The 27,251-nt window shown below is 52.8% G+C and overlaps 1 protein-coding gene across 14 annotated transcripts; it reads left to right on the plus strand.

The window, feature by feature from the left end:
* Positions 1-59: 59 nt before the first annotated feature.
* On the plus strand, positions 60-26,556 carry TRAF2 (TNF receptor associated factor 2). Of its 14 annotated transcripts, none has more exons than XR_013940950.1 (12): positions 60-972; positions 2,817-3,037; positions 3,630-3,708; positions 4,097-4,195; positions 11,627-11,788; positions 14,540-14,614; positions 16,375-16,449; positions 17,159-17,536; positions 18,481-18,658; positions 22,194-22,342; positions 23,094-25,705; positions 25,748-26,556. XR_013940950.1 is itself a non-coding variant. In XM_080562143.1 (12 exons), exons 3-12 carry the CDS (start codon positions 2,850-2,852, stop codon positions 23,310-23,312), a joined length of 1,602 nt encoding a protein of 533 aa, XP_080418269.1. In that variant the 5' UTR covers positions 60-607; positions 792-972; positions 2,817-2,849; the 3' UTR covers positions 23,313-26,556. The 14 variants fall into 14 exon arrangements, 10 of the variants coding, with proteins under 10 accessions (XP_080418269.1, XP_080418267.1, XP_080418263.1 ...); XM_080562143.1 differs by having other exon boundaries at positions 60-607; positions 792-972; positions 23,094-26,556; XM_080562141.1 differs by having other exon boundaries at positions 60-481; positions 642-972; positions 23,094-26,556.
* Positions 26,557-27,251: the final 695 nt, after the last annotated feature.

Below are 27,251 nucleotides of genomic sequence, written 5' to 3' on the forward strand. Positions count from 1 at the left end.
CCAATAGCCGCGCCCGCGTGGCGGAGTGTGCTGAGGGCGGGGCGGTGGCCGGGGGGTGTGGGCGGGCCCTGAGCGCCCCGGGGGGGCCGCAGCGTGACAGGGCCGCGGGGTCCCGGGGGGCCGCCGGGGCCGGGCCGGGCCCGCGGGCGGCGCGATCAAATCCCCGACCTCCGCCGGAGTCATCCGAGGAGCCGCGCGGTGCGGCCGGGAAGCCCCCGCAGGGCCTCTCCCCGCTTCTGAAACGCGGGGGGGCGGCGGGGAACCCCTGGGCGGTACTTTCGGGGCTCCTCACCAGCGCCGAAGCCGGGAGGAGCGGGTGGCTTCCAGGCCGGGGCCGGCCCGGGCGCTGCCTGAGTCAGGCCCTTTCCCAGCGGCCGGGGCTCTCCCTTCTCGCCGCCGGTCGTTCCGCTGCTCTGGCGTCGCTTCGGGCTCGGCTCCCGCGGCCCGGGAAGCGGGGGAAGGAGCGCGTTGGGGAATGCCGGTGGGTGCGGGCCCGCCGGGGCGCAGCTCGCTCTGCTTCTGGCCGCGTGGCGGCCAGCGGAGCGTTGCGGCAGCGGGCTCGTTTGGGGCAGGCCTGGCTGGGCCCCCGCTGTGGCCAGCAGCCCAGGTGAGTCGTTGCTGATCAGTTCCCTTCTCTACAGGAATCGCTTTCAGCGCGTCCTGCCCCCAGCACTGCTCCTGTCAGGGTCACATTTTGTACAGGAAATGGAGAAGGGGATTTTCTCCACCGGATTACACAAACCGGTGAAGAACTTTAGCAATGTGGAGTTTTTTACACTTGCACTTCCCAGACAAGCGCGGCTGTGCCAGGAAAAGGAACGTTGCAACACAAGAGCTGAAGCAGTGCCAGCGAGGGCACGCGGTGGTGCTTGTCCTGGAGGAACAGCGTAGTGCAAATTCCCAGCGCTGTCGCGTGCACGGGGACACAGCTCGTGGCCTCGACCTCAGCAGAGCCATCCCACTTGACACCAGGTGAGACCCAGGGCTTACCCCCAGAGATGGGGTGAGCTGTGAAGTTTCTGCCGAATGTCAGTTTTCCTAGGCTTTGCCCTCCCTCTGGGGTGTCCCCTGGTGCGTCCCCATCAGCTCTCTTCTGTCTCGTGCGTGCCATGTCTCCCAAGGGCTCTTGTGCCTTTTTCTGGTCACGCTCAGGGGTGACCGCAGCCAGCCCAGGATGGTGCTGTGGGGCTGCATCTCCTGGATGGCTCTTGTAGCGCTCCCCGCCTCAGTGCACGCTTCTGGAGGGGCATGGGGCAGCCGAGACATCAGGAGAGGAGCAGCGTACCGGTGCCCCCTGCTAGCGCTGGATGCATTGTGGGGTAGTTGGTAACTTCATGTCAGCCTGCTGCCTGGGGTTGGGGTGCGTGGCACCCACGCATGCATTTGAACGCCTGGGGCAGCCTTGGCCCTGGGAAGTGGATGGGAGCACAGCAGGCTCTGCTCTCCGTACTCGCCAGGAACGTTCGTCCTTACTCCCCAGGTTTCCTCCCTTCCTCGCATCGTGATCAGCACCCGCCCTTGTCTGTCCAGCTTCTGCTGCTGGCTGTGGCTCGCCACCAGCGCGGCTCTGCCGTCCACAGAGAGCCGCGCAGGTGGCGGTTCAGTGCCCAGCACGTGGCCCCAGCCCTCCGCGGGAGCCCCCAGGAGGGCTTCCACCAGCCCCGCAGCTCGCGCCTCACCTCAGCACCCGCCTGAGCCACGCGCAGGTGTGCGCGGGTGCTGGAGGGACCGGCAGGGCACGCGCTCGCTCCAGTCGGCGGGGCGGCGTGGAGGAGCCGCTGGCTCCCCAAACTCCCCGGTAACCAGCTCAGCCCCTCAGCGTAGCGCGGGGCTGCACGGGGAGCTGCCCTACCCTCCGGTCCCGGGCTGTCCAGCCGGGAGAAACGCCCTGGCTGCGCCTCGGGGCTCTGGGCGTTCCGTTAGAGGGGCAGCAGCGAAGCGGTGCCGCCCGCTTGTGCCCGAGCAGGATTTCCCCGGCGTCGAGTGAATTCCCCTCCGTGGGGAGGACGAGACCTCCCCGCGTCCCGCAGCCCTCGGGGGGGGCGCTTCAGGTCACCCCCCCCCCCCCCGTGGCTCCCTGCCCCCGCGGGGCTCCGGGTCGGGGAGCTGAGCCCCGGGGGGGGTGCTGCGGGTCGGGACCGCGGCGGTCAGGAGCTGAGCCGCCTGCAGCGGCGCCCAGTTCCCCCCCCCCCCCCGCAGGAAGCGCCTCGGAGCCCAGCGGGACGGGGCTGCGAGGGTCGCGGCTGCGGCCTCCGTCCCCCCCCGCCGCCGGGTCCCCGCCGTTCCGGGGAGGGGGGGGCGGGGCCCGGCGCCGCTTCCGGTGCGGGGCGCGGGCGGACGGGCCGGTGAGTGCCGGGCGGCGGGGGGCGGCCCTGGGCCGGGGGGGGGGGGGCCTGCCGAGCCCTGCCCCGTGCGGCGCGACCCCGGGCCGCTGCTCCGCCGCGCCGGGCCGCGGCGTTGCCGGGACTCGCTGCCGCCCGCAGGGCTCGCTGCCGCCCGGCCCCGGCCCTTCCCGGCGCGGCGGCGGCGGCGGCAGCGCTGGGGCCGGGAGCCCCGGTTTCTCCGGCGGGGCCGCGTGCCGGTGAGCGGGGCTCGGGGCTCGGCGGGGCCTCCCCGCCGCCTCCGTGCGCCCCAGGGCTCGACGCCGCAGCTCGAGGGCGAGGCGCCGTCCGCGCTCCCGGCGAGGCCGAGGCGGTCCCGCGGCTCCCGGCGGCCTGCCTGCTGCTGGCCTTAGGGGAGCAGCTCGCGGGGAGGGCTCGCGAGGAGCCACCGGCAGGCGGCTGTGAGCAAACGGGGCGAATATTTTTTGTTTTCAGGCTCTGGACCTGCGGGCAGAACTCTTCGTTCACATGGCAGCAGCAAACTCTACTCCGCCAGGCTCTTTGGATCTAAACCAGCCTGGGTTTTCAAAGGCGATACTGGGAACTAAACTGGAGGTGAAATACCTCTGCTCGGATTGCAAGAACATTCTGAGGAGGCCGTTTCAAGCTCAGTGTGGACATCGCTACTGTTCTTATTGTCTGAAGAAAATCATAAGGTAACTCCTCTGCCTCCGGTCTAGAAACAAGATGCTTAAAAGTAAGCAGAAGCAAAAAAAGAGCTGAAAGTCGTTATTTTCAGGGCCATCTCTGTGAAGGAGCCGTGTTTAATCTTTGAGAGTCAGCATCAGGCCCCTTCTTTAAGGGAGCGTGTAAACTCTGACTTGCTTTTGTTGTTCGGGGGGTTGATTCAAAGTTCACTTTTCCGGAGTCTCCCGGATTGTTTTTTGCAGTTCTGCCGGCAGCGCAGGTGGAGCGCTGATCTCCTTCAGTCTTCATCAAAGCCGCTGGGAGGAACTTCCTAAAAGTGATGGTGGCACGTGTGAGGAAAATTAAGCACACATTGACTTTCAGAAAAGTTCGTTTGTGTTTTATCTTGCTTTTGCCTTTGAATGAAATTGAGTAGAACAGTTAATCATGAGACAAGAAACCATTGGAAGTGGGCATCCAAAATACAATTGAGCAAAGGCTTGATGTATTGTCTTTAGAATAAGAAAATTCTTTAATTTTGTTAAGTTATTAGGAATCTCCTATTATTTAGTATATCAAATGGCCTCGTTTTTGTTACGTGTTTATTTTTTTATCTGCTAGTTCTGGACCTCAAAAGTGTGCAAGCTGTATTGAGGAAGGGATATATGAAGAAGGAATTTCTATTTTGGAAACCAGCTCAGTAAGTAAAATTGCATGTTTTGTTGTTTGTTTGTTTTTAAAAGTAAACTCACTGGTGTTGTTAATACCATTTGTGGTTTCTGTTTAAAGCACGAGTTCTGAGATTGCCTTATTCTTAGGAAATGTTCTCTCAAGTAGTGAGAATTACGATGAGTCTGGTGGACTCCACAGCTTCTAAAATCCAGGTTATGTTAATATAGCAGTGGCCTACTTGAAAGCTGTAATAAAGGTTTGTTTGCCATTAACACACCTCTGAGGATGTGATGTGGCAACTGGCTTGGGAGGAGTCTTTTTTTTTTTTTAAGAATTGATAATAAGGAACGAAGAGACTGGACCAAGACTGCAACCCCTTAATAATTTCTGTGGTTGGTTTGTTTTTTCCATTGCAGGCTTTCCCAGACAACGCAGCTCGTCGCGAGGTGGAAAGTCTGCCTGCTGTCTGTATTAATGATGGTTGCACGTGGAAGGGGACTATCAAGGAATACGAGGTAAATCTCAAAGGAAGGCTTTTGATGTCTGTGTGCTCTTTCTTTCCTCTGTGTATGTGCAATGTTAGGGGAGGCTCAGGTGTTCTGCCTTTCTGCTGATGCTGACAGTGATGGTGGAAGAACTGTCAAGAAATTGTGCCATGTAACGACAGCGTTAAGTTTGCTGTGTTATGTGAACCTACAACCTGTTTCCAACCTGTGAGCTTGGGGAAAGTGGCCTGGCTGTGATCCGGTTTCCAGCCAGCTGCTTCTGGCAGCTACGGTGCCATGTAGTGTCTGCAGGAGATGGGCAGTGAACTTGGGCATCATTCACTGTCTTGCCATACATCTCTCCGAGTCGCTCTGGACCACCAGACCGTTGGACAGAATGGCTTTCTGCTCTTCTTTGGAATGGTTTTGCCCTGCCCTTCCTGGGGAGCACGTCAGCTCTTTAATTCAGGCCTTCTTTAGATGGCACAGGGCATTTATTTGGTCCTTAGCATGTATACAGCTAATGTGCCACATGAGAATTGTGTTCTGACAACTGCAGAGAACCACGCGCTTCTCTGTGCTTTCCAACAAGTCAACACTGCTGTGGGAGATGGCATTGTTAAAATGTGTTGGCAGTTAGGAGCAATGTTTATTCACCTGTGAAGTTTTGGTGCTCCTGAAGGACAGTTTTGTCATCTGTCCTGGAATGGAAGGATGTGAAGCGCCTGAGATAAGAGGAATCAACGTTTTTTCCCCTCCAGCACTAGCCCTAGGTAAAGATTGTTGCCCTGTTGTTTGTGGAGCTTTGGTAGTGGCTGAGATGTGTATCAGGAAAAGGTTTAAGCTCCGTTTGGATTCTCTTAGCAATGCCCGTGCGAGGAAGAGAGAGCACAACTGGGGGTTGTGCTTGAGTGTTCTGCTTGGCTTGCTGCGCCTGGGACCAGAGGGGTGTCCTGCACCTGTGCTTCCTTGTGCTCTTGTCTAGACTTTTCAACTTTTTCGCTCTACAGTGCTGTCCAAAAGATAGTAGGATGTTAAATGCTTCCCCTGCTTTGAACCCGTTCTTCTTAGATCTGTAAGCGGCACGTGGTGTGTGTGCATGTGGCTGAATAAACGTCAAGTTAAAAGCTTAACGCCGGCACAGCAGAGAAAACTGAGGAGTTGCATTCAGAGCACTGGGTTTTACTGAGGTTCCAGGGCCAAGCTGTTCTGTTGGCGCCTGCAGATTGTTTGGCCCACGCTTTAATTTGTGCCGGTGACCTGTTGCTTTTAATGCACGGTTCTCGTGCCTGCTGCAGCGTTCAAAATGGTCATTGTAGTGAGTGAGCTTATCGCCGTTAGCCTAAACCAAACGACGTTTGTCAGCAGCTTGCAGCGCTAACGTCAGGGTGCTGTGACTGATGAGCTCTTCTGATTTCTTTTTTCTGCTGGATTTAAAAGAAGTCTTGAAGAAAAGTTCTTCAGGGTGCAGCAAAAAATCATCAGATGCCAAGGGTTCTTAATGTGGTCAAAAGCAGGCGTGGGTCCAGCCAGTACTTGCATGAGAAATGTTAAGGAGGCAACAAGCTAAGCCTCCCTTCTTGCAGGGGTGTGCGTGTGTGGCGCTTTGGGTTCTTGTGCACAACTGTTTAAGAGAGTCCGAGCTGGTAAGGCTGCGCTTCGTTTTTTGCTCTCCATGTAGTCTTCAAAAGGCCCTGAGAAATGTTTCACGAGAAAAGTGTTTCCAAGGGTGTTTCCTGGAGTTCTTGGGCTGCGGCTCTGTGGTGCTGTGCTCAGCTGCTGCAGCCATCGTTGGCCTGGGGCTGGGATGCTGGCGGTGCTGCTCGGTCTGCCCTGGGGGGGCTTTGCCCCTGCTGCTGAGCACAGTGCAGACTGTGCTAGCAAGGGAAACTGCTGTTTTGTGCCCTCCCTGGAAAAGCTAATCCTTGGCAGGGAGCTGGTGAGGGGAGGCAGGGTCAGGCTGGTGTTGCCTCTTCTCCCAGCTGCCTGCACAACAGCTGTGGCATTTCACCGAGCCAGGCTGTGCTCGCGTGGTCGGGAGCTGGGGAGGCGGTGGTGTGTGTGGCTGAGGGGTACTGGCGAAAGGAGCTGTCAGACAAAGGTGTTAGCCTGGAGCCTCTAGCATACGTGAACTGATGTTAAACAGCGACTTCTGGGCAGACTTACTAGCTTCGCGCTGGTTTGGTGTCAGCTCATCTTTGCAGTTTGCCTCGTGCTGTACGGTTGCATCTGTAGCCAGAAATGTGTGTAACGTCCTGCAGCAGCTCAGCGCTCCCACTATGGAAAGTCCCTTGCTGTGCTATTTCCGACAGGACATGGAAAGTCCCTAAGAGCTAAATCATTGTTTGCTCATTTAAAAATTGTGCAGTATTGGTACTGAGAGACTTATTTGGCTGCTGTTCTCTTACAAATCAAGAAATACTGTCACTTCGGGTTTGCTAATGTTATCCGAGTTATGAGAAAGGAAAAAAAATGCTCTGTAGCTGAAAAGTTCTAGATGTTCAACTTTAAATAAATAAATAATTTAATCTCAGTTTTGCTTTCTGTCCAGGCTCCCAAAGTTCAAGTCTCAAAGGGACGTACAAAACTGAAAGAGTGAAATCTGCTTGGACGTGACTTGCACTTCTGCTTAAAGTTGTGCAAAGCATACAAAATATTTACGTGCTTAGAACATGTCTGGCTTTACAAATGCATTTTTCTGACTACTGGATGCAGTTGTAAATATTTAGTAGCATTTGGATAAAGTATTTTGTGGTGGGACTGGAGGGGTTTTTCCTTTTAATCTCTAACCTCTTTTCATATATAGGCTTCCTGATAAGCCTGCCCGAGTGTACGTGAAGGAAAGCAGGCTGTGGGCAGAAGCCTTTAGATTTAGGTGGGAAATCTGAGGAGGGTTGCAGAAACTAAAAGTAGCCCATTCTAAGACCGAGAAAACGTCCTGTGATATCCAGGTAGAGGGAGTTCGGGGAAACAATGCAGACACCTCTGTTGGAGGTGGAGGCCTTAAGTCCTCTCATTCCTCAGCACTGACGCGTGTTTCTTTTCTCTGGTTGCCTCTCCACCGCTCTATCAACATGTCTCCAGTTCTCACATGCCTTTTATTTTCACCTTCCCCACCCCTGGCTCCCTCTCCTCGCCCCCGCCTGCAGTACCCGCAGGTCCCGCGTTCCGCTGGCGCGCTGCCTGGTGGCTGCGCAGCCCTCGCTGCCACCCCGGCCAAGCGAGGTGGGCATCGCGTCCGCCAGGTCAGCCCCACAGGCAGCTTCGGCACCCGCGGGCCAAGCAGGAGGGGTTGGGGTGGGAGGAGAGGGCTGCAGAGGGGTGTTCGCGTGGTCAGCTGCGTTGTTCTCGTTTATAACCTCAGAGCTTTTAGCTTCATTTCTTACGAAATACAGGATTGTTTGAGACATAGGGAAACTAAATTGTATACGTTTTGCAAGGAGGAAAACTACAGTCTTAAGTTTAATCCTGGTGGCTGTATTTAAGCTGAGATAAATATTAATTCGCTGGGGGGAGTGCTAGTAAAACATAAGCTCAGCCCATCTGACTGCCACCCGCGGTGATGGTCTGTCCTTACCCAAGCTGGAGAGCGTGTGTTTTCCTTGTAGTAAACTGCCACCTTGATTTTGAAGAGTTCCCTTTAATCAAAGCCTAAAAGGCTGTGGAAGATGCAAAACTCAGAAATTAAGTGCTAGTACTGCAAAGCCCGTGGTGTTGGAGAGCGTGCCTGCAGCCCCTCCAGGGCTCTGTGGTTTCCTGGGACCGGGAGGACCAGGTACCTGGGAATTCCTTCCTGCCCTGTGCTCCTACACCTCCCTGGGACGTGATGAAGGAGCCCTGGAATGCTTTGTGTAGGGAAAACTGTCCTTCCCTGAAAATGTTTCTGGGGGCCCTGAGCTGGGGGTCTCCTCCTTCGTGATGCTTTATGACCCCTCTTTTCCAGCCGTGTCCCTGCGAACGCCCTAATAGCTTTTGCTGGTGGTTTTCAACTTCAGCGTCAGGCTTTTGTGTGTTGTTTGGAACAGAGCTGCTGATCTTTGAAACTACTTTGCCCGGTTCCTTTTGCCTCAGAACTGTAATGTTAAATATTTTATAGCAGCGTTACCTGTATAGGTACAGCTTTTTAAGTGTTGGGGCAAGCGTACTTGGTGACGCTGTACCGGAGCAACCAGAGTTCCTTGTAAAATCGGGAACGGTGTTTGTCTTTTTTGAAGATTTTGGCCTCGAGTTACAGTATGGTCTTGAAGGGTCATTTGCAGCCAGCTCCAGCCTGTTCAGCAGTATCCCCCAGGCCCAGATCCCTCTCTCCTGGGAGGATCCATTTCCTACAGTACCCTGCACTTGCAGATAAAGATGATCTAAAGGGCCTCCTGTTTTAGCAAAAAGGACACGGTACACCTTTACTTTCCGGAGCTGGCGCTGAGGTCCACAAACAAAACCTGGCCTCCCTTGCAGTCCCCGAAGTTGAGTTTCTGTGGCTGGCTGCCCAGAAGCTAGGCAGCTTCCCGTCCAAGCTGCGTGGTGGGAGGTAAGCCACGGGGAGTGCCCGAGAGCGCGCGTGGGAGGGGGCTGGAAAGCCCCACCAGCAGAGGGTCTGCTCTCAGTGCTCGCCCGGAGAAGCAGCTCAGCCTTGTTGTGGTGGCCCACCCGATTAACAGCCTTAACATCTGCCCCTTTGAAAACAAAGAGCTGTAACTTGCTAACTTTGAAGCTGAGAAGGGTGATGTGTCCCACTGAAGCCTTGACGTGAAGCCCCTCAGAAGCCTCGGTTTGAACACAGCTTTCGGAGACAGGAGCTCCTTGGGTTCCAGACACCAGGCAGGTGCCAACGCCACGACCGTGCACGCACCCTTGTTTAAAAGGTGGAGGCGGTTTCAGCTTTTTCGATAAAGTGATAGGGTTTGAGATCAAGCTGCTCACCACGGGCTTGACTTCTCCAGTTTGCAAAAGCCATCTGTCCCCTGCTGCGAGCGCCCGTGCTGCTCTTGGCCTTGTGCTGTAGCAGCCCTTCTGTGCGAGGCCTGTGCCTTCCCCCTGCGAGGCACAGCCTCGGCTGCGAGGCACAGCGTCCGCGCTGCCTTTGCTCACCACCTGTGTCCTGCAGAACGTCACCTGTCTTAACCGTGCCCTTTCTAACGTGAAGGGCCAGCTAACCAGTGAGAGACTTCAGCCTGAGCTGCCAATTTTGATGTGAGAGGTCAAGGTGAAGCTTTGCATGCTGGTGAAAATACTGCTTAAAGGGTGGGGGAGATCTCATGTGTGGTCGGGGTCTGGTTGTGGGCATGGTCAGTGTTTTTAGCATGCTTAGAGCAGAGCTGTCAAATTTTTGTCAAAGCTTTCCTGCTGCTAATTAATGACAGTTTGGCTGCCAGAACGGCATATTGGCGGTGAATTCAAAGTAGTGCTATGAATGTGCCAGTGCCTGGCGTCGTTAGCATGGTGGCATGATTGGAATCCGCTCCCTGGTGACAGTTTGCTGTTAAGCAGTGACCTTGTTAGATACGAACAGCACATCTTGACGATTTTTTCACGCGACTGTAACTGGTAATTGTAGCCTGGAGTTACCTCTGGGTCACATGTTCCAATTCCTTTGAACCTCACTATTTGTCAAACAGCAGTTTACCAAGACTTGTAACAGTCCACTGCGGTAATTCTTAATTTCCTTGGCAAGCGGATTTCGTCTTTTTGTTTCAAAGCCACGCTGACCATACCTGCAGCAGGGGCGCGGCGATGCAGCAGCTCTGACTGCCAGCCTTGCACGTGCTCTGGGCAGCGGCTGCACCTCCACCCAGGAGCAGTTCACACCGACACCAGGTCAGGTTCAGGCTTGGGCTTTTCTAGATCGTTCTGAGGCCCAGCCTCTCCATTTCAGACTAGAATCTCCCTGCCAAAGTCATTCCTCTGGGATGGCGGGGATTGCAAAACACAAGAATTTGAAGAAAGCATCCTTGAGTAACCCAGAGCCTAGTACTTGCATAGTTCAAAGCAAGTAGGGAAAGACAGAGTCTGTCATAAGAGATGTTAGAAAACCTGCTGCTGCTTTCAGAAGTTTCTTGTGCCTTCAACATTCTTCAAACCCTGCTGTTGCTTTACAAGCTCCTTCAGCTCAAGAAATGCTGCCTTGAATTCTTTCAAATAAAGCCTAAATCAAATGTCTGTCTGATCAGTCCTAAAAGCTGATTAATAAAATAACAGAATGCTGAAAGCAAAAGTTCTTCTGCAACTGAGGTCCTCATTCTGAAACCAGAAGTGAGCAAGGCCCTGTGAAACCCATGACATCATTTCTGCCAATTTTTGTGCTCAACTCGGATGAAAGCTGAGGCTTTGGCCGGCAGAGTAAGGGCTGTGATGGTTCCCGGTTCCCTCGCTGACGTGCATGCTTAACTAAAGTTCAGAGCTGTGAGTGGTACTGATGTGGACTTAATCTGTGGTTTTGGTAGTTTCTTTGAGGTTTACGTAGCTGTGATGTCAAGTGGGCTTGCTTGTTCTCTCGGCAGCGTGTCCCAGCAAAGGGAGCAGTTTGTGTCTGGCATCTACTGATGCGATGTTCTCAGAAAGCTTCCTTTCCCCTGGTGCTGTGAATCACAGACTGAATCACAGACCCATTTTCAGTGTTTTCTCTACAAATCTGTGGGCCCACCGTTTGCCTTGTGCCCGGGCTAAGTTGCCTGGGCTTGCGACTGTCAAAGCTCTGGCAGCGCTCTGTTGTGCCACTTCCCCTACAGCTGTTTTTCCTCTGCATTCCTGTCAATTTTCCTTCCTCTTAAGTGCGCCCGCCCTGCTGCCAAGCCTTTCAGCTTTGCCTGTGCTTCTTGTTGCTGTTTTCATGCTCTGAGGGTGCTGCTGGCTCTCACTGAGCAATGTGCACCTGTGGGAGGCTTTGCGGAAGAGCCAAGTTGTGCAGCCTACCCTGAGCCTGTCCTTCCGTGTGTCCGGTGTCCCTGGCCGCCCTGCTCTGTGCCTGTAACCCTGGGGGGGGGGGGGCGGGGGCTCCAGCAAAGGCATCTCGCAGCTGCTGGTTGCTGCTCTCAGCTGCTCGCCTTGTCTCCTAGCCAGAGGGGAAGCGTTGTGTCATGCCGATGGATTTCCTAGTGCAGTTGAAAAACCTCCATAAAAACAGGTTTGTGGTAATATGCCAGCTTACGAGCAGGGCAGCTGAGGGCAGGTGCGCATCCGTTCTGTCACCGCGATGCAGGGATAATAACTTTCATCGGTTACCTCTTCTGTAGTTCAGGTTTGGCGAAGCTTTGAGACACAGAGCAGCAATCAGATTAAACTGCAGTTTTCCCTTTTGTCTTACTTACACAGGCTCAGCAGCGCAGCTCTTCCTGGCGTTCCTTAGCAGATGATCATTACATCCTCCAGGGATCAGCTGCTGTTACTAAACCCAGCTTCTTTGCCTGTGTGTGTCTGCGCTTTTCCGTACGGCTGTACTGAAATGTGCTGCTCTTGTTGTCACAGAGCTGCCATGAGGGGAACTGCCCGTTCCTGCTGATTGAGTGCCAGGCATGTAAGGGAGTGATCACACTGAATGACAAGGAGCGCCACTCTGAGCGGGAGTGCCCCGAGAGAAACCTCAACTGCAAATACTGCAAATTGCTTTTCTACTTTCCCGATATTAAGGTACGAGAGTCACAGCACGCGCACAGGCAGGCGTGGTCGTATGCGACCCGGAGGCAAGGGGAAGAGTGCTGGATGTCCCTGCTGCATCCCACCTGTGCTGCTCTGGAAAGGAGTAGGGGCAGGTGTTACTGTGCCGAGCGGCTGCAAGGGTCACCTGCAAGCATGTGCACCGTGAACAGATGCTCGCACGTTACCATGGTCCTTCCAAAGGGGGTGATACCTGATTTTTTCCAGTAATCACCTGTTCTGATGGAGATGTAACTGGTGTGGTGTACAGCAGTGTCACTGGGTCATCTTGCTGTTTATTTCTAGGGAGGGAAGTCCAGTTTGTGAGAGCACCCAGATGTTTTTGGTTTTAGTTGAGTGGGAAGAGGGGGGGTGTTACCATGGAGGCTGTGAACTCTGCCCACGTTTTTTTCCTGCTGCTGTTGAATGCTGGGCCCTGACCTGCAGGCCAGTCTGAGCCTTGGTTTCCAACTGGTGGGTGAAGTCAGTGCTGAGGTAGCTGGAGAAACAGCCCTGAAGGTCTGAGTCAGGCTGTGGTCTTTCAGCTCTGCTTTAATTCTTTTATTGTCATCTCCCCTCTCCCACCCCCTATCTAACTGGGTTTTCATTGCAGGTTCACAGTGAAAAAACGACTTTGCTCTTACCTAGCATGTTTGCAGTGATGGCTTTCCAAAGCTGCCTAAAATATTTGTAGCGAATGCCTGACGGTCAGAGTTGCCTGTCCTCGCTGCAGCAAAGCTCGTGGATGTGGGTTTGGGAGAGCTGTAAACAGGAGGATTGCCCCATTCCTGGGGGAGTGGAGTGCTGCGGTTCGGGCTTGTGCGCCAGCCCCGGCCCCAGCTGCTGGGTGGGGTGGGTGCCTTTGAGCAGATCCACTCCTCTCTGTGTGGGCACCTTCCTCCGGCACCCGTGGGGAAGGGGCAGGGGCAGGAGTCAGGGGCAGGGGATTCCAGAGGAGCCCTAAACTCTTCGTATAAAAACGTTTGTCGTGAGGTTTGGGTCTGTGCTGGCTGGAGCGCGTTTCTGGGTGTCTTAAGCAATTCACACACAGACCAGTTGCACTCGCAGCTGAGCCGTGCGGCGCTGTTCAATGAGTGCTTTCCTTCTCCGGCTGTGAGCTCAGTGCACGTCTCAGATTTGCGTGTATGTGGTATGTTGTATCGTGGTGCAACTTGGCATCAAAATGGGAGGTAAACGCTACGTGGTGTGTTAGAATAGCAGGGAGGTGGGGAGAGGGGAGTGCAAGGGGAGGCTGATTTGCGAGGAGGTGATAATTTCGCACATAGCAACTTGCACAGGAGAAGGCAAGTTTTAAATACCCCCTTCTTAAATAACTGTATCTGCAGTGACATCTCCTCCTCCAGCCAACCCGTAGCGTCTGTTCTTATGCCAGCATTTTGTGGGTCATGGGGAAGATGCTATCTGGCGCTGCTGGAACATGAGAGCAGGAGGTGGGTAGAAGAAAGGGTTCAACCCCTCTGTGCGAGGGGGATGAAGGAACGTGCTTTTTCTCAGGCTTCCTCTGCAGGTGCTAATCCAGGCTGTCCGTGTGCGTCCAGCTGAGATGCAGAGCCTGGGAGGTCACTCTTCCAGGGACAGTGCAGTGAGACCTCTGACTCTGATTACTCATTTGAAGTATAAAAAGGAGAGAGTAACTAACAAGCCAAACCTGAGCCACTAATAGGTTTCACTTTCCAGTTTCTGATGTGGTAACAGTACAGAACAGCTTGTCCATGTCCCTTCCCCCCTCCGAGAATAACTTCTTTTAATAAAGAATAAATGTGACCAAGTTTTCAAAGCGTTTAGTTTCAGATAACTAGTTTATAAGTGTTTCATTTTTTTTTCTGTTACTACCACAGGGGTATAGTTAAATATGCTTATCTTTTAATCTGAATTTTGAACTACATTTTAATGGCATCTATAATGATGTGTCAAAGTTCACGTAACCTTGGATAGAAATGTACCACGTGTTTCAGCTGGGTGGTGTATAAAGAGAAGGTTGAAGTAGTGTGGAAATAATAAAGAAAGCAGAGGCATGTTCCATCAGTCCCATTTTAGCTGGTACTGCTGGCCCTAGGATCTGCAGAGGACAGAGGATCACATTGCCATGATCATTTATTCAGCTTCTCTGGCCACAAAACAAGTCGTGAGCTCTTGCTACAGGTGTGGGTGCTTGTGTGCAGGGACTGTCAAGTGAAATTCTTTTGAAAAATTTTTTTCTTTCTGGTTGAAAAATGATTTCCTGTTGAACTGATCCAAATGTGAAGATTCTGTCAGACAGTTCAGCTCAGCACATGACAGGCTATGGGTTCATACTTCAGCTGACTGATAACCATTACAATGGAAAAATTATACAAATTATCTTGCCGAGATAGTCTCTTACTTCACTTAACCTGCCTGAACGTGTATTTTCCTGCCAAAGCCGTAAATTGAGCTTCCTGTTGATTATCTTGTCCATCAAAATAGTAATTTGATTATTTTTTTTCTTTCGAAATTATTATAGCAACTTCTTAAATTGAGGCTGAGACTTGGAAGGCTATATAAGCACCCAAAATTCTGGTAGCCTGGAGATTGCAGAAATGAGTCAGCAAAAAGACTTCCCAGCATGACCAAAATTTGAGATAAGTTGGTTGAGGGCAGCCCCCTCACGTAATACAGAACTGTGCCTGTTGAGCTGTTTTCATCTTAGTAACCTTGGGGCCTTTATTTAGAGGACCAAATAGTCTCCTGTTGATTCTTTTACAGGCTCACGATGAAGTCTGCCCTAAGTTTCCATTGACTTGTGAAGGCTGTGGAAAGAAAAAGATTCCAAGAGAGAAGGTATCCGACGGCTGGGGAGCTGTGTGATGGCGTCTGGGGTCTTGGGTGACTACAACCAGAGCTTCTCAGGGCTGGGAGGAAAACTTGGACCGTTAGAAAGTGGAGTGGGGAGAGCAACTAGGTGTCAGCAGTTTGTACAAATCCGACTTTTCCATAAAGTTGAAAATACTGGTAGGGAGTTGGGGAAGGTGTCTAGTCAGCACTTCTAGTTCAGCGTTAATACTGCTAACGTAATCTTCCTATGACTTCTGAATTTACCATGTGTAGATGCAGAACTTCCGTAGGAAAAGCACACTTGTGGGTTTAAAGGGTAACTTTTTCATATGTAAAGTGACTATCTTTACCACTAGCGCAATCTTGAGAAGCAAACCCATCTCCAGCTAAAATTTTTTTTTGAATTAATCATGTAAATGAATCTGTATCTAGTAGGGCCTCTATGCTGCTGGCTCCCGGTGCGAGGCACAAAAGTCTGAAAATCAAAGTTTTGGGAAACATCTTCAAAAAACACGTTCATCTGAAACTGGCCTGCCTGCTGTGAGCAAATATTTTTAATAGTGCTGTTGCAAAAGGCCTTTGTGTCAGGGCAGGGGGCATAGAGGCATCAAAAAATGAGTAAAGAGTTCTTCAAAAATAGCCAGCGTAATAAAGGACTTAGTGCTGTGATCTTCGGATGCTGATCTGCTCGTCTGCAGGCTGAAGCTGGAGCCCAGCAAAGAGTAGGCTTATGCTTGCAGGATTCCCATACATGATCTGTTGTTTGTTTAAATGATAACTCCCTCTTTTATCTTTTTCCAAACTTTTGTTAACTGCAGAAATTGTAGCCCTAGTCCTGCAGCATGTAACTGAGTAACCTGACTCATTAAACAAGCCAGATTGATCTAGAAGTTTTTTAAAAAGTGGTTTAAAAACAGTTTCAGTTGATATCTGTTGTGGCAAACGTAGGTGTTAAATGTGGAATGAAGCTGTTGTTCAGCATACACCACTGATATCTAATGATGAGAGATATCAAAAGCGAGATGATGGTGTGCCAGTGCTTGTTAGCATTACTCATACATTGTGTGGGAACCCAAAGGAGTCATCTTGTAGGCTAGAGGATTATTGGCGCTTTTCTATAGAAATATCCAGCCTCAGCCTCTGTTCTTCGTGGCAGCTGCCAGATGTGAGGTGGCTGAGGTGTGGTGTGCCTACGTACTCCAGCAAATGGGTACTGGATGCAGCAGAGGACCTTCCCTTGCAGAGGTGGATCTGCAGTAGTTGCTATAAATACTCAGGCGGGACCATCAGAAAGCTCTTTGTTCTCAGATTTATAATGCTTAGTTGGAAGTAAAAATATCAGACTGTGGCACATCCCCACCAGGGTTACGTGAGTTGTACACGTGTAAATGGATACCTTTTTCACAGGGTTGTTCCTCATCCCTCCTCTTCTTCTTCAATGAAGCTCGTTGCTCAGCATCCATAATGTGTATCTGTGCTATCTTCTTTTTCTTTCTTGCGTGTGTAGGTGAGAAGTGGGACCTCCTAGTCCTAGAGAAATGACATCTGCATTCCTTGCAGATGTCAGTGCTGTATTTAAATTACAGTGGCAATCCCAACTGATGGTAGGCAGTGTCCAGGTTTAACCATACACTTTGGAAGCTAGTGATTAGTGATGGCTTGGTTGTTCTTTAGTTTGTTTTCAGTTTCCTAGACCTCAGTGAGACAGAAGGGGAGTTACTTAGGTCACATAAGATCTGTCTAACGTTATCTTCTTTCTTTTCTAGTTTCAGGACCATGTGAAGACTTGTGGCAAATGTAAAGTGCCTTGTAGATTTAAGGTTGTTGGATGTGCTGAGATGGTAAGGGTTTGTCTGTTCGTGTTTGTCTTAGGGACTTGTTTTTCAGTTCCAGTGTTAAAACCTCCAGACCACTGTAGCCCAAACTTCTGCAGCTGCTTGTATTCAGCTATTTGAACAAAATGGTGTTTTAAACCCTTTGCAAATGCAGCCCAACATCATCTGCTGTCCAGACTGTGGGTACCAGAAAATGAACTTAATACAGAAGGAAACCTTCTTGAGAAACGCACTGAGTACTTTGAGGCTCCTGGTGGTCATGTCACTGACAGCTGTAAGCTTAGAACTGGGTGTACAGTGTCTTACTCTCCTGCTAGAGCTTGAACAAGGCAATGTTTCCCCATGTGACGTAGTTTTCGTAGCTCTTACTGGTGATGTTAATATAAATCCATTCTCAGGGGGATTATGTGAGGCTTTGTCCTTTGGTGTCATTAAGTATATCTGAGCCCTTTTGCAAAGGAATGGAGGAAGACAAAGTACAACAGTATGTGCAGCTGAGGAAATGTTAAGCATCCATCATTATATATGATTGCAGCTTTTCTTTAAAAAAAAAAAAATCCACCAACTAACACCACATTTTTTAAACTATTTTTCTTTGGTTTTTTCCCTTTATAATTTAAAGCTAATGTTGTGGCCTTAGGAGGAGGATTTTTTTCTGTGGATAGTGAGAGCATAGCTTCAGCTTGTTGAATGGGATGTATTTCTCTTCGTGTAGGTGGAAAATGAAAGGCTACCAGAACATGAAACCAAGTGTCTGGCGGAGCATCTGTACATGCTACTGAGTTTTGTGCTTAGCCTCAAGAGTGGGTCTGGAGACCTGAAGCATCTTCCTGCCCTTTCCTCATCACAAAGTAACTCCCCACTACTGGCAGCAAACTCTCTGTGCTCAGAGTCAGAGCTCTCCAAATCCATGGAGCTCTCCAAGTCCCTGGAGCTCTTGGGAAGATGTGAGGCCCTTGAGAGGAAAACAATGACCTTTGAGAACATTGTCTGCGTGCTCAACCGGGAGGTGGAAAGAGTGTCTCTAACGGCTGAAGCCTATAGTCGGCAACATCGACTAGACCAGGAAAAAATTGAATCTCTGAGTAACAAGGTATGTAACCGCTGGGTAGGGCTTTCCAGCACTCTGAGCAGAGCTTTTTCAGTTTATTTTCTATGTTATTAGTTAGCAAAACTTCACCATGTAGTCCTTAATCTCCATAAATCTGAAGGTAGAACTAAAATACCGTTTGTGCCCATGCCCAACCCTCAAAAGCTTCCTGGAAAAGATGGGAATCAAACAGACATGCAGAAAGTATTCAGGTCTCTGTTAGTAATGAAATGATGCGCACATCTTAGGTAAAGCTTTCCAGCGAGAGACAGAGTACCCAGCATTTCACTGAATCTCTTGGGATTTGTGGGCCGTACCACTTTCCAAACCTTTCATAAGGAGCCTAGTCATCAATGCTACATCATTGATGCATTGTACCTAGCATGGTCTAGAGTGAAGAAGCTGCCCTGGCCGCTGTGCTCCAGTACTGTCCCAGCCGCGTGCTGCCCTTGTGTCTTGGTGACTGGGAATTCTGCAGTTTGTAGCTAATCTTTGCGCTCTCAGCATGAGATCTGCCAGTATAGATGTAACCCTGCTACCTAGCAGCAATTAACTGTGGCGAGACCTTCTTGGCTCTGTGTAGGTTCTTCTGTTTCTCAGTCTAGTTTTGTCACAAAGATGACTTTTTTCCCCCCATCCTCACCTCTTGGGTCATAACATACCGGAACTGCTCATTGAGAGGATTTTTCCGTTCACTGCAAGAAAGTTTCCAGTTCAGACACAGAGTTGCATTAATGTGTCCTCTTCAGAATGGCAGGACACAAAAGGAACTTCTGGTGAATTGGCTTATGGTGTTAATCTTCTCCCCCCGTGGCCCTTTGTCGCTTCTGGAGATTGTCTGTCACTAAAGATCAGACCTGAAGGGGATTCTGGTGGCTGCTGGCTTTCTTAGGTCTCACAGCAGAACGTGTGTCTAACCAGGCTGCACCATGTGTCCCACCGAGCAGGTTCGGCAGCTGGAAATGAGCATTGGGCTCAAAGATCTGGCCATGGCTGAGATGGAGGAAAAGATCCGCAACATGGAAGCTTCCACCTACGATGGTGTTTTCATCTGGAAGATAACAGACTTTGCCAGGAAGCGCCAGGAGGCGATAACAGGCCGCTCTCCTGCGATCTTCTCTCCAGGTTATTGCCCGAAAAATAGCAAAAGCCTTTTGTGCCTCAGCTGGGTGTGGGATTTGTAATGGTGACCTTTGCAAGTGACATACTTGGACATTCAGATGTAATTCTGTTCTCTCCCTCTTTCCCAGGGGAATCTGAACCACGTATGTTTTTTATTCTTATTTTAAAAGCAATGGGCTAAATAAGTGCTCTGCTCATCGCAGAAGACCGTTTTTAATTTCTCATAATGGAAAGTGTAAACATCGTAGTTCCAGAATAGCCCTGCATGATTCTTTAGTTGCAGTTAAAATACCCAGAGACAGTAAAGCCAGCAATAAACTGGTTAAGCAAGGGAAGAAATCAGAAATACGTTTTAGAGCCCAAAGCATGAAGTTGCAAAAGACAGTGTCTAAATAAAGCCCATACCATACACAGGGAAGTGCTTGGGCATCTATTCCAGGAGGGGCCTCTCCTTGTGGAACTTGCCCAGCCTTGTTGCTTCTGTTTTTAAAAACAAACAAAAGAAGAAAAATCTCATTAAAGAATTCGTTGTGATCTAGCTTGTTTGCTTATGAAAGCATTTCTCAGGATTGTAGCTGTGAGATGAAACCATCTCTGCACACAGTTCATTGCTTGATGGGGTGCTTGCCTCACAAAAAACAGTTGAGGAGGTGAGTTTGTGTTTCCCTGAGTAGAAATTGCTTAGATCTAAGCATGCGGGAGAGCTTTTTCAAAATATCCACCTGCACATGAGCCGAGAGCATGTATGCTGCACCTGCTTCCTGGTGTAATGAAAAATCAGGTTGTTGCTGGACCAGGAGATAAAAACAATTGCTTTTTAAAAACTGTTTAAAAAATCTTTTCTGGATGAAGGCTGTATAGGTCCTTTTTCATGAAAAACTGAAAGAAAAAAGGATTCCTCCTTTTCAGGGGAACTGAACTGAACTGCTACTGAAACTGTGTGCATGCAATTAGCATTTCCTTTTAAAAGTCAGTGACAGCTGTGGAAAACCCCTGTTCTCTGTTCTAGAAAGGCAGCACTTCCTTCCTTCTCAGCGGGTATAAATCAGGTTCAAATCTGTTCTGTTTGGCTTAGAGATAGGGCCTCAAATCTTGCATCCTGTCTGTTTCCTGCACAGTGCTCAGGAGCTTCTTGACCTCAGCATCTCCTGAGGCTGCAGTTTTGAGGCAGAGTCTGGACCGAGCTGACAGCTCGTCCTCCTGGCCTCTGGCCACCAGCATCCGCTGCTCACCGTGCTGGGCTCTGGGGCTTCCCGCACCCTCCACGAGCTGATACAACCTGGTGTCCTCGCTGGGGGACTGGGATTCTTTCCTAGGGTGAAGAACCAAGTCAGCTGGTGGAGGGCTATAAGCAGGAGTCGGCTGGAGGGCAGGAGCGGAGTGGAGGAGCTGGGGAGGGAGAGGCGGGTGAGACCTCTTTGAATGCAGATTTCTTCTGTCCAGATGTTTGCTCGATGGTGCTCTGAATGCACAGCTCCTCCCAGAGCTGCATCTCGTGTTTCCTGTGGCCTGCTCCTTGGCGCTGTGTGCAGCCTGGTCCCCATCCCGCAGTGCTGTGGTGCTGCCCAGTAAATCACCAGGGAAGTGAGAGCAGGCGAATGCCAGTCTTGGCTCTTTTTGTAAAGCACTTCGTCAAAGGAAAAACAGTACCTTTTGGGCCACCAGGCTGTTTTGTGGTGCTGGTTGATACCAGCAGTCTGCTAGTGAAAGTACTGTACATGGCTGGAGGGACCGGAAGGTAAAGGTTGCCTCTGCCGAACACACAAGGATGTTTATGGAAGAGGCAGGACTTTTTTTTTTCCTCTCTTGTCAAGAGCAAAGTACAAGGCCTTGTTTCCTTCTGTATTTGATTGTGGCGCTTAGATGAGAGATTTTCATTCCCTGTGCTGCTTTACCTGAGAAAACTAGGCTGAGAAACAAACACTTTTTTTTTTTTTAAACAAAAACCAAAAACGTGCGGAGGTGTTTTTTTTCCTCCTACAGAGTGAAATAATAGTCTAGGAATTTTCAGCCTGGGAAAGAGACAGCTGGGAGGAGAGAGCTGTGAATGGGATGAAAAAGGGAAATGAGTGTAATTGTTGGTTTTGTATTAAAACATAAGACCAAGGAGATACCACATGAGATCCGTTTTAAAACAAATAGAAGAAAGTACAGTTACCGCTCTCAATTGCATTGGCAGGAGAAAACAATTGCTGCAGGATTTTGCGAGAGCCCAAACTGTGAGAGTTCAAAAGGCAAATCCACCCAGTAAGGGTGGATCCAGGGCAGCCCCCAGGTGAAGCTCCTGCTCGGCAGCTGCTGGCCGCCAGGAGCGGGCAGCTTGCTGGGATCCTGCTTTACCTCTGACGTGCGTTGCCTTTGCTCGCAGCCGGTGGGGAGCAGCGCATCCTGTCCCTGCTGCTGCTGCTGTGGGTCCAGTGGCCTGGTGTGCGTGCGCGCTCCCGCTGGCGTCCTTCCCCCAGTCCCCTGCCTGGCTGCACGCTGACAGGGTCACAGGAGTGCTGAGAAGCCCCAGGGTGAGGGGTGGGCTGTGAGGACGAGCTGCCTGGACTAGCAGGAGATGGCATCTGCCCCAGTGCCCCTCGCTTTAGGGGAAGCAGGTAGAGAGAGGGCTGCCTAGAGGAAGCGGGCTGGGAGCGTCGGTAGGGCCGCACGTGGCAAAGCCCTGATTTTCTGCTCCTGCGTGCCTGGCCCGTGGAAGCACATGGCCTCTCCGCCACTGCCGGTGCGCCCGTTCAGAAACGTGCGCCAAGCCACACGTGAAGCGCCACCCGCAGTCACCGCGGCGTGCTGCCGGGCTGCCCCAGGCCTGCGCTGCTGCGAGGGGGCAGCTGGCGGCCGTACCCACTTCTGAGGCGCTGCATGAAGTTGGGAGGGCACCGTGGGCGTTGTTGGGATTGTTTGGAAGCAAGGGACACCAGTGCCAGTACCCGGGAGCACCGCTTGCTTGCTGGGCCTCTGCTCTGGTCAGGGGCAGTCGGCTTATGAAGAGGGTGCAGTGAGTACCAGGCACGCTCTGCCCCGCCTCGGGTGTTCTGCATCTCTTTGCTCTTACCCGTCAGGGCTGCTGCGGAGAGCTGGTGCTCACCGTAAGGCATTTGCTGGCTGCGTGCAGCACAACGGGTCGGTCTGCGGCGGGGTGTGGGGGGGATCGCACCGGCACCTGGCAGAGCTCCATCTCGGCCTACGTCTGGGGAACCTCAGGTGACCTCAGCGTGTGGGAGGGCAGGGAGAGGCTGTGCTGTGGGCAGCCTCTGCGATCCGTGCTGCAGCACTGTGCTTCTCGTCTGGGTTGGGGGGCTTGTGGATGCCTCGGCCTTAGCCGTTCCCAAGGCAGCCCGCAATCGCATCTGACCGTTGTCTGTCTGTATCTGACCGTTGTCTGTCTGTGGTGGCTTTCTGGAACGTATCCGTGGTGTTTTAAGATCCCAGCCTGGTTTCTTCCAGGATCCAAACCGCAGCGTCCTCAAAGTTCAGAGGAAACTGCTGGTGATAGGCTTTGCTGGTTCTCACCCTCACTGTGTCTGTTTCGCAACAGCTTTCTACACAAGCAAGTATGGCTACAAGATGTGTCTGCGCATTTACCTGAACGGGGATGGCACCGGGCGTGGGACCCATCTGTCCCTGTTCTTTGTGGTGATGAAAGGACCCAATGATGCTCTTCTTCGCTGGCCTTTCAACCAGAAGGTAGGCTCGGGATGAAGCCTGCCACGCCTAGCGATGTGCCACCCTGAAGCTCTGAGCCCACCTGAGCTGTGAGGCACCAGCCGTCCGGCCTACTGCCATCAGCCACCCCGGGGATTCCCCTGTTGTGCTGAAAGCACCACGTGTGCTACGGGGCAGGACGTGTGAAACAGCAAAGGCTGTGGCAGGAGAACAGCGTGTCTGGAGGGCAGGCGGAGCCTCTGCACTCCTGTGGGGCTGGGGAAGATTGTCATCTCTGGACTCTGTTCTGTGGCTGCTGCTGGTGCTTTTGATGCTTGCTCAGCATCAAAAGTTCAGATTTCAGTTCCTAGACCTGCAGGGTTTGCAAAACGCTTGAAGGCTGAGCCAGGGCTTACTGATACAAAGAGGGCCACCTTCTTTCTCAGTGGGACGGGAACGCTCTGGAACCTAATGAAATAGCTGTGTGGAGTGTTGGTAGCAAGCTTCATGGCATCCAGTTTTAGGCTTTCACAGTCAGTGACAGCCCTGTTCTACCGCACAGAAGTTTCCAGTGACAAGGCAGGATGTGGGGAGCATTTCTGCAGAATGTCAGAGGTGACATTCTGTGCTGACCCTAGTTACAGGCATTTTCCAGATTTGCAGATGTGTAATGTGGCTTATGGTTGCATCTGTACGTGAATGTTTAACGGGTTTAATGTGAGCAAATCACTGGGCTGGGTTTCACTGTCCTTTTTATTCAGCTGCTCTTGTGTCTTTTCACATTTTTCCACAGGTAACTCTGATGCTCTTGGATCAGAACAACCGGGAGCACATCATCGATGCTTTCCGCCCTGACGTGACATCCTCCTCCTTCCAGCGACCCATCACGGAAATGAACATTGCCAGCGGGTGCCCGCTGTTCTGCCCCGTCTCCGTGATGGAAGCGAAGAACTCCTATGTCCGTGATGACGCCATCTTTATTAAAGCCATCGTTGACCTCACAGGCCTCTAGCCCTCCTCGCCTCCAGGAGCAGTGAACACAGAGCCAGCCCTCATGGGGCACCCCCCCTCGTGCTGCCCTGCAGGCAGGTCTTGGAGTGAGGAGGGGGCAGAAAGCAGAGGGGGAGAAGCCTATACCTAGCCCCTTCCCAAAAAGGGACCTTCTCTGCGCTGAGCGGCAGCAAGGTGTCTGATGGGAACCCTCTTCCCTGGTGTCAGAGAGACTTTTCCAGAGGCGAGGTTAGGGTGGACATTTGCAGTTTGCATGGTACAGGGGTCACTTGCAGGGACTTGGATATCTGAACTGCCACCACGCTGGTTTCCCAGTGGAAGCAAGTGCAGCTCGCTCTGTCAGGTCAGTGCGTGGCCTCAGCTCTCTGTAGCGAAACAAGGATTTGGCCTGCCTGAGCACCACCTCATCCATCTGGGATTTTCTTCAGAGACCTCTGTGGTCCTGAAGGTAGCGCTGGCTGAAGGAATACCGCTGCCCCACGCTGGGGCTGGTTTGCGCCTCGCTGTCAGGAAGGCTGCGGCGCTGCCTGGCTTGCTGCTGTTCTCTTGCCACTGATGTCCGCGTGGAGGAACTGAGGTGGCACAGGGGGAGCAGCGCCCTGTGCCCAGCTGTAGCTGGGTTTTCGATTGGGGGAGTGCTCTGGGCGTGGGGGGTGGATGGGCTGGCAGCACCAGGGCTGCCTGTGATGAAAAACAAAAGCGACTGTCCGCTGGAGCCTGCCCCTCCTCTCAGGGGAGAGGAGGTGACTGCAGGGCTTGTGCCTGCCCCAGGCAGACTTTTCGCGGGACCCTGCCCCTCAGCATTGTGTCGGGGGGCGGTGGGTGCAGTGGTGGAAGCTGTCTTCAGGCACACACAGATGCTCATGAGCGTGCTTTAACCCTGGTCATGGGGCAGCTATGGCCGTGTGGGCACACCAACCTTCCCAGGCCCCAGCACCCTTCCTGGTGTGGGCATGCCCTCTCTGGGAATCACCTGCCCAGGGCTTTCTGGTCACCACAGCAAGCTCCCTCAGCCTCTTGGAGGGCCTGCAGCCACCAGGGTCAGACTAGAAGGGGCTGGAGAAGTCCCTGAGTGAAGCTTGTGCTGTTGCCCTTGCTGTTTCTGGTTTCCTCACACTCCTTCCTTCTGAGCAGCAAATGTTCTGCACCTGTACCCCAGAGGAGGTCTCTGTATTTCGTGGAGAAGAAACTGCTGTCATTTCCCTCCATCGTGGCTAGTGAGTCCCTCTGGTGTTGCTTCGTGGTGGCCACATGTAACTCTGGACTGACTGTTAGCCAGGTTGGACTCTTGAGGCCTGCTGCCTTTTCTCCCTGTGCTTTCCTCGCCCATCTCATTGCCTAAACGTGACCCGTGAGATGCTTGGCTGGCCAGCTGGCTGCTGAGCATCCCCCCCCCCCAGCCCTTATACTTGCCTGGGTCAGCTCTAGCTCCTGCACTGCGCCGCTGGCCTGGAGGGCAGGCAGGGAGGCTGCTGTGCCTGGCTGGAGGGCAGGGACCCTACCCTTGGTGCCTGGGAATGCAATCGCTGTGCAGGGGGAGTGAATCTCCCTTGGCTGGGAGCTGCCAGAAGCCTGGAGGCGCTGCCGTGCGCTCCGTGGAGGAGCCCCGGGCCCTGCTCTGCTGGCTGCTGCTGACACTGTCGTTTCTGCAGCCGCTTCCCCAGGCCTGGGCCACGTCTTCAGCGTGGGTGGCTCTCCCTGCCTGTGGAAGGGTGCCGGGGTGACCTTTCAGCCCCCCATTTGAAGTCCGGTGCAGATCTTATCCCTGCTGCAGTAGCTGCTGTGCCCTAGCCCAGAGTGCAGCTGCGCAGAGCCTGGGGCCTGGAGCAGACCTCGCTGTGCCGCAGGGGGCAGGAGGCTGGGCCAGCGGAGCCGGGGTGGGCGCAGCAGCAGTGTCCCCAGGCGGCTCCCGCTGGCCCACAGCTGCCCGTGCCCAGCCTGGTGCGGCCAGCAGCAGCCTGGATGGACCACGCTGAGCCCGCCTAGGGCTAGCGGGATCGCCGCTTTGTGTAAGGGCAGGGGAAGGTAAGGGGAGCAATTGGGGTTGGGAAATGAAAATGACCCCAGGTCCCTCTCCAGCTGCTTCAGGCTGGAGTCAAAGCAGCGGGGACTGGCCAGGGGAGTGCTGAGGGCTGCCCCTCTCCCTTCCAGCAGTACGTGGGGTGGTGGCGGCTGTGTGCCCCTGCGCTGCCTGGCCCCTTGCTGCAGCCCCTGCTTTGTGGAGAGGCGAGGGGCTGCGGGTTGGGCAGGGGCTGCCCATTTCTTCCCGAGTGCAGATGGTCAGCGTGTGGGATGGCCGCCTGGAGCAGAGCAGGCCCGGAACGCTTTTGCACCTGCTGCTTGCGGCCTCACTGCTCTGTGCAAACCAGCTTGGAGCTTGTCCTGGGGGATAGGGTAAGCCCTGTATTGGCACCTTCACCCTGTCCTGGGGGATAGGGTAAGCCCTGTATTGGCAGCCTCACCCTGCTGCCTTAAGAGGAAGAAAAAAAAAAAAGAAAAAAAAAAAAAGCCTAGCAAGGCCTGAACTTTGTGGAGGAGACCAGGCCCTGTGCTGCCCAAGGAGTGTCCCTGCCCACACTTTGCTTGGAGAGGGGGAGGAAAATCAGTGCTAAGGGTTTAGAGTTGAAATTGTCTTATTGTGGGGGGAGTTTGAGCTGCAGCAATCTGTGTCTTTGCTCGTGGGGCATTTGCTCAGCACCCCCATGCCTGGGGGTGGGAGGTGGGGGGGGGGGGAGGGGGGGGGGGGGGACCAGGTGTGGCTCTGTAGGGCCTGGCAGGACAGCCTCCAGGGAAGGCACCCAGCAGGAGCACGGCCTGGGGGGGGCATCGGGCTGCGCTGCCGGACAAGCAGACAGGAGCCTGCTGGCACCTTGACCTGCCGCGTTGTTCGTGTTGTTTCCCTTCCCTTCCAACAAGGCTGAGGAAAGGGAGGGCTGGTGCTGAAAATGCTGTCTGGCCCTTTTTCATTTTTTTTTCTTAGCTCTGGGGTTTGCAGGGTTAGTCGTAGTGTGTACCACTTGCAGCGAGCTGCACTGTGGTGGGAGAGCAACACGGCTTCCCTGGGTGCGATGCTGAAGCTGTCTAGCAGATGGACATATAGCACCAAGCACAGCTGGATTTGTTTGTTTGTTTGTTTCACTATTTGACCGCAGCTATTGGAGAACACCCACCTCAGCCTGTCAATGTGAAGTTTTTCCTTGAGGATGCCATATGGTGAAAAACCACTAATAAAAGCAGTTTGAAGAGCTTTGTTGTGTAACTTGGGGAAGGCTGTGGCTCCAACACTGCCCATGGTGGAAAAGGAAGGGCAGGGCCAGGACCGCCTCAGGCAGGGCTGGAGGTTATTTTTGTGCTCAGCGTTCGCAAGCTGCTGGCTCTCCGCAGGAATGCTGCAGCCCTGCTGATGCAAAGCCATCAGGGACACACTTCCCCAGTGGAGCAACCCAGCCCCAGGCTTGGCTGCTGAAGACTCAAACACCCAAGAGGCTGCAGGGCTGCTAGGAACAGGCACTGGTGGTGCTGTGCCAGCTTCACAGGGCCCAGCAGCAGCCACCAAGGGGACCAGCTGTATGGAGAGGCACAGCGAAGGTGTTACACATAGCCAGTAAAAGAGCAGTTAAATTCCTCCAGGCCAGGCTGGTTTTTTTTAATCAATTCTTAGGTGCTAAGCTCCAGCCTTCATTTCGTTCTGGGTACCTTACGACAGTCACTGCAGTGCAGGCCCGGTCCGGGCACCTCCCAGGAGCTGTAGCACTGGACCAGGTCCTTTTACTTGCACATCCACAGAAGAGCCAGGGATGGGTACTACACGAGGAGCCTGTCCCCTCTCAGGAGGGGCAAGCTTCTTACAGGGCAGCTGGCCCCGATTCATGCAGAGGTGCTGCCTGATGCAAACGGCAGAAGGCTGAAAGGGGACACTGGTGGCTGGTCCAGCTCCTGT

Source organism: Anser brachyrhynchus, assembly GCF_964034855.1.
Source record: "Anser brachyrhynchus genome assembly, chromosome: 19".
NCBI lineage: Eukaryota > Metazoa > Chordata > Aves > Anseriformes > Anatidae > Anser > Anser brachyrhynchus.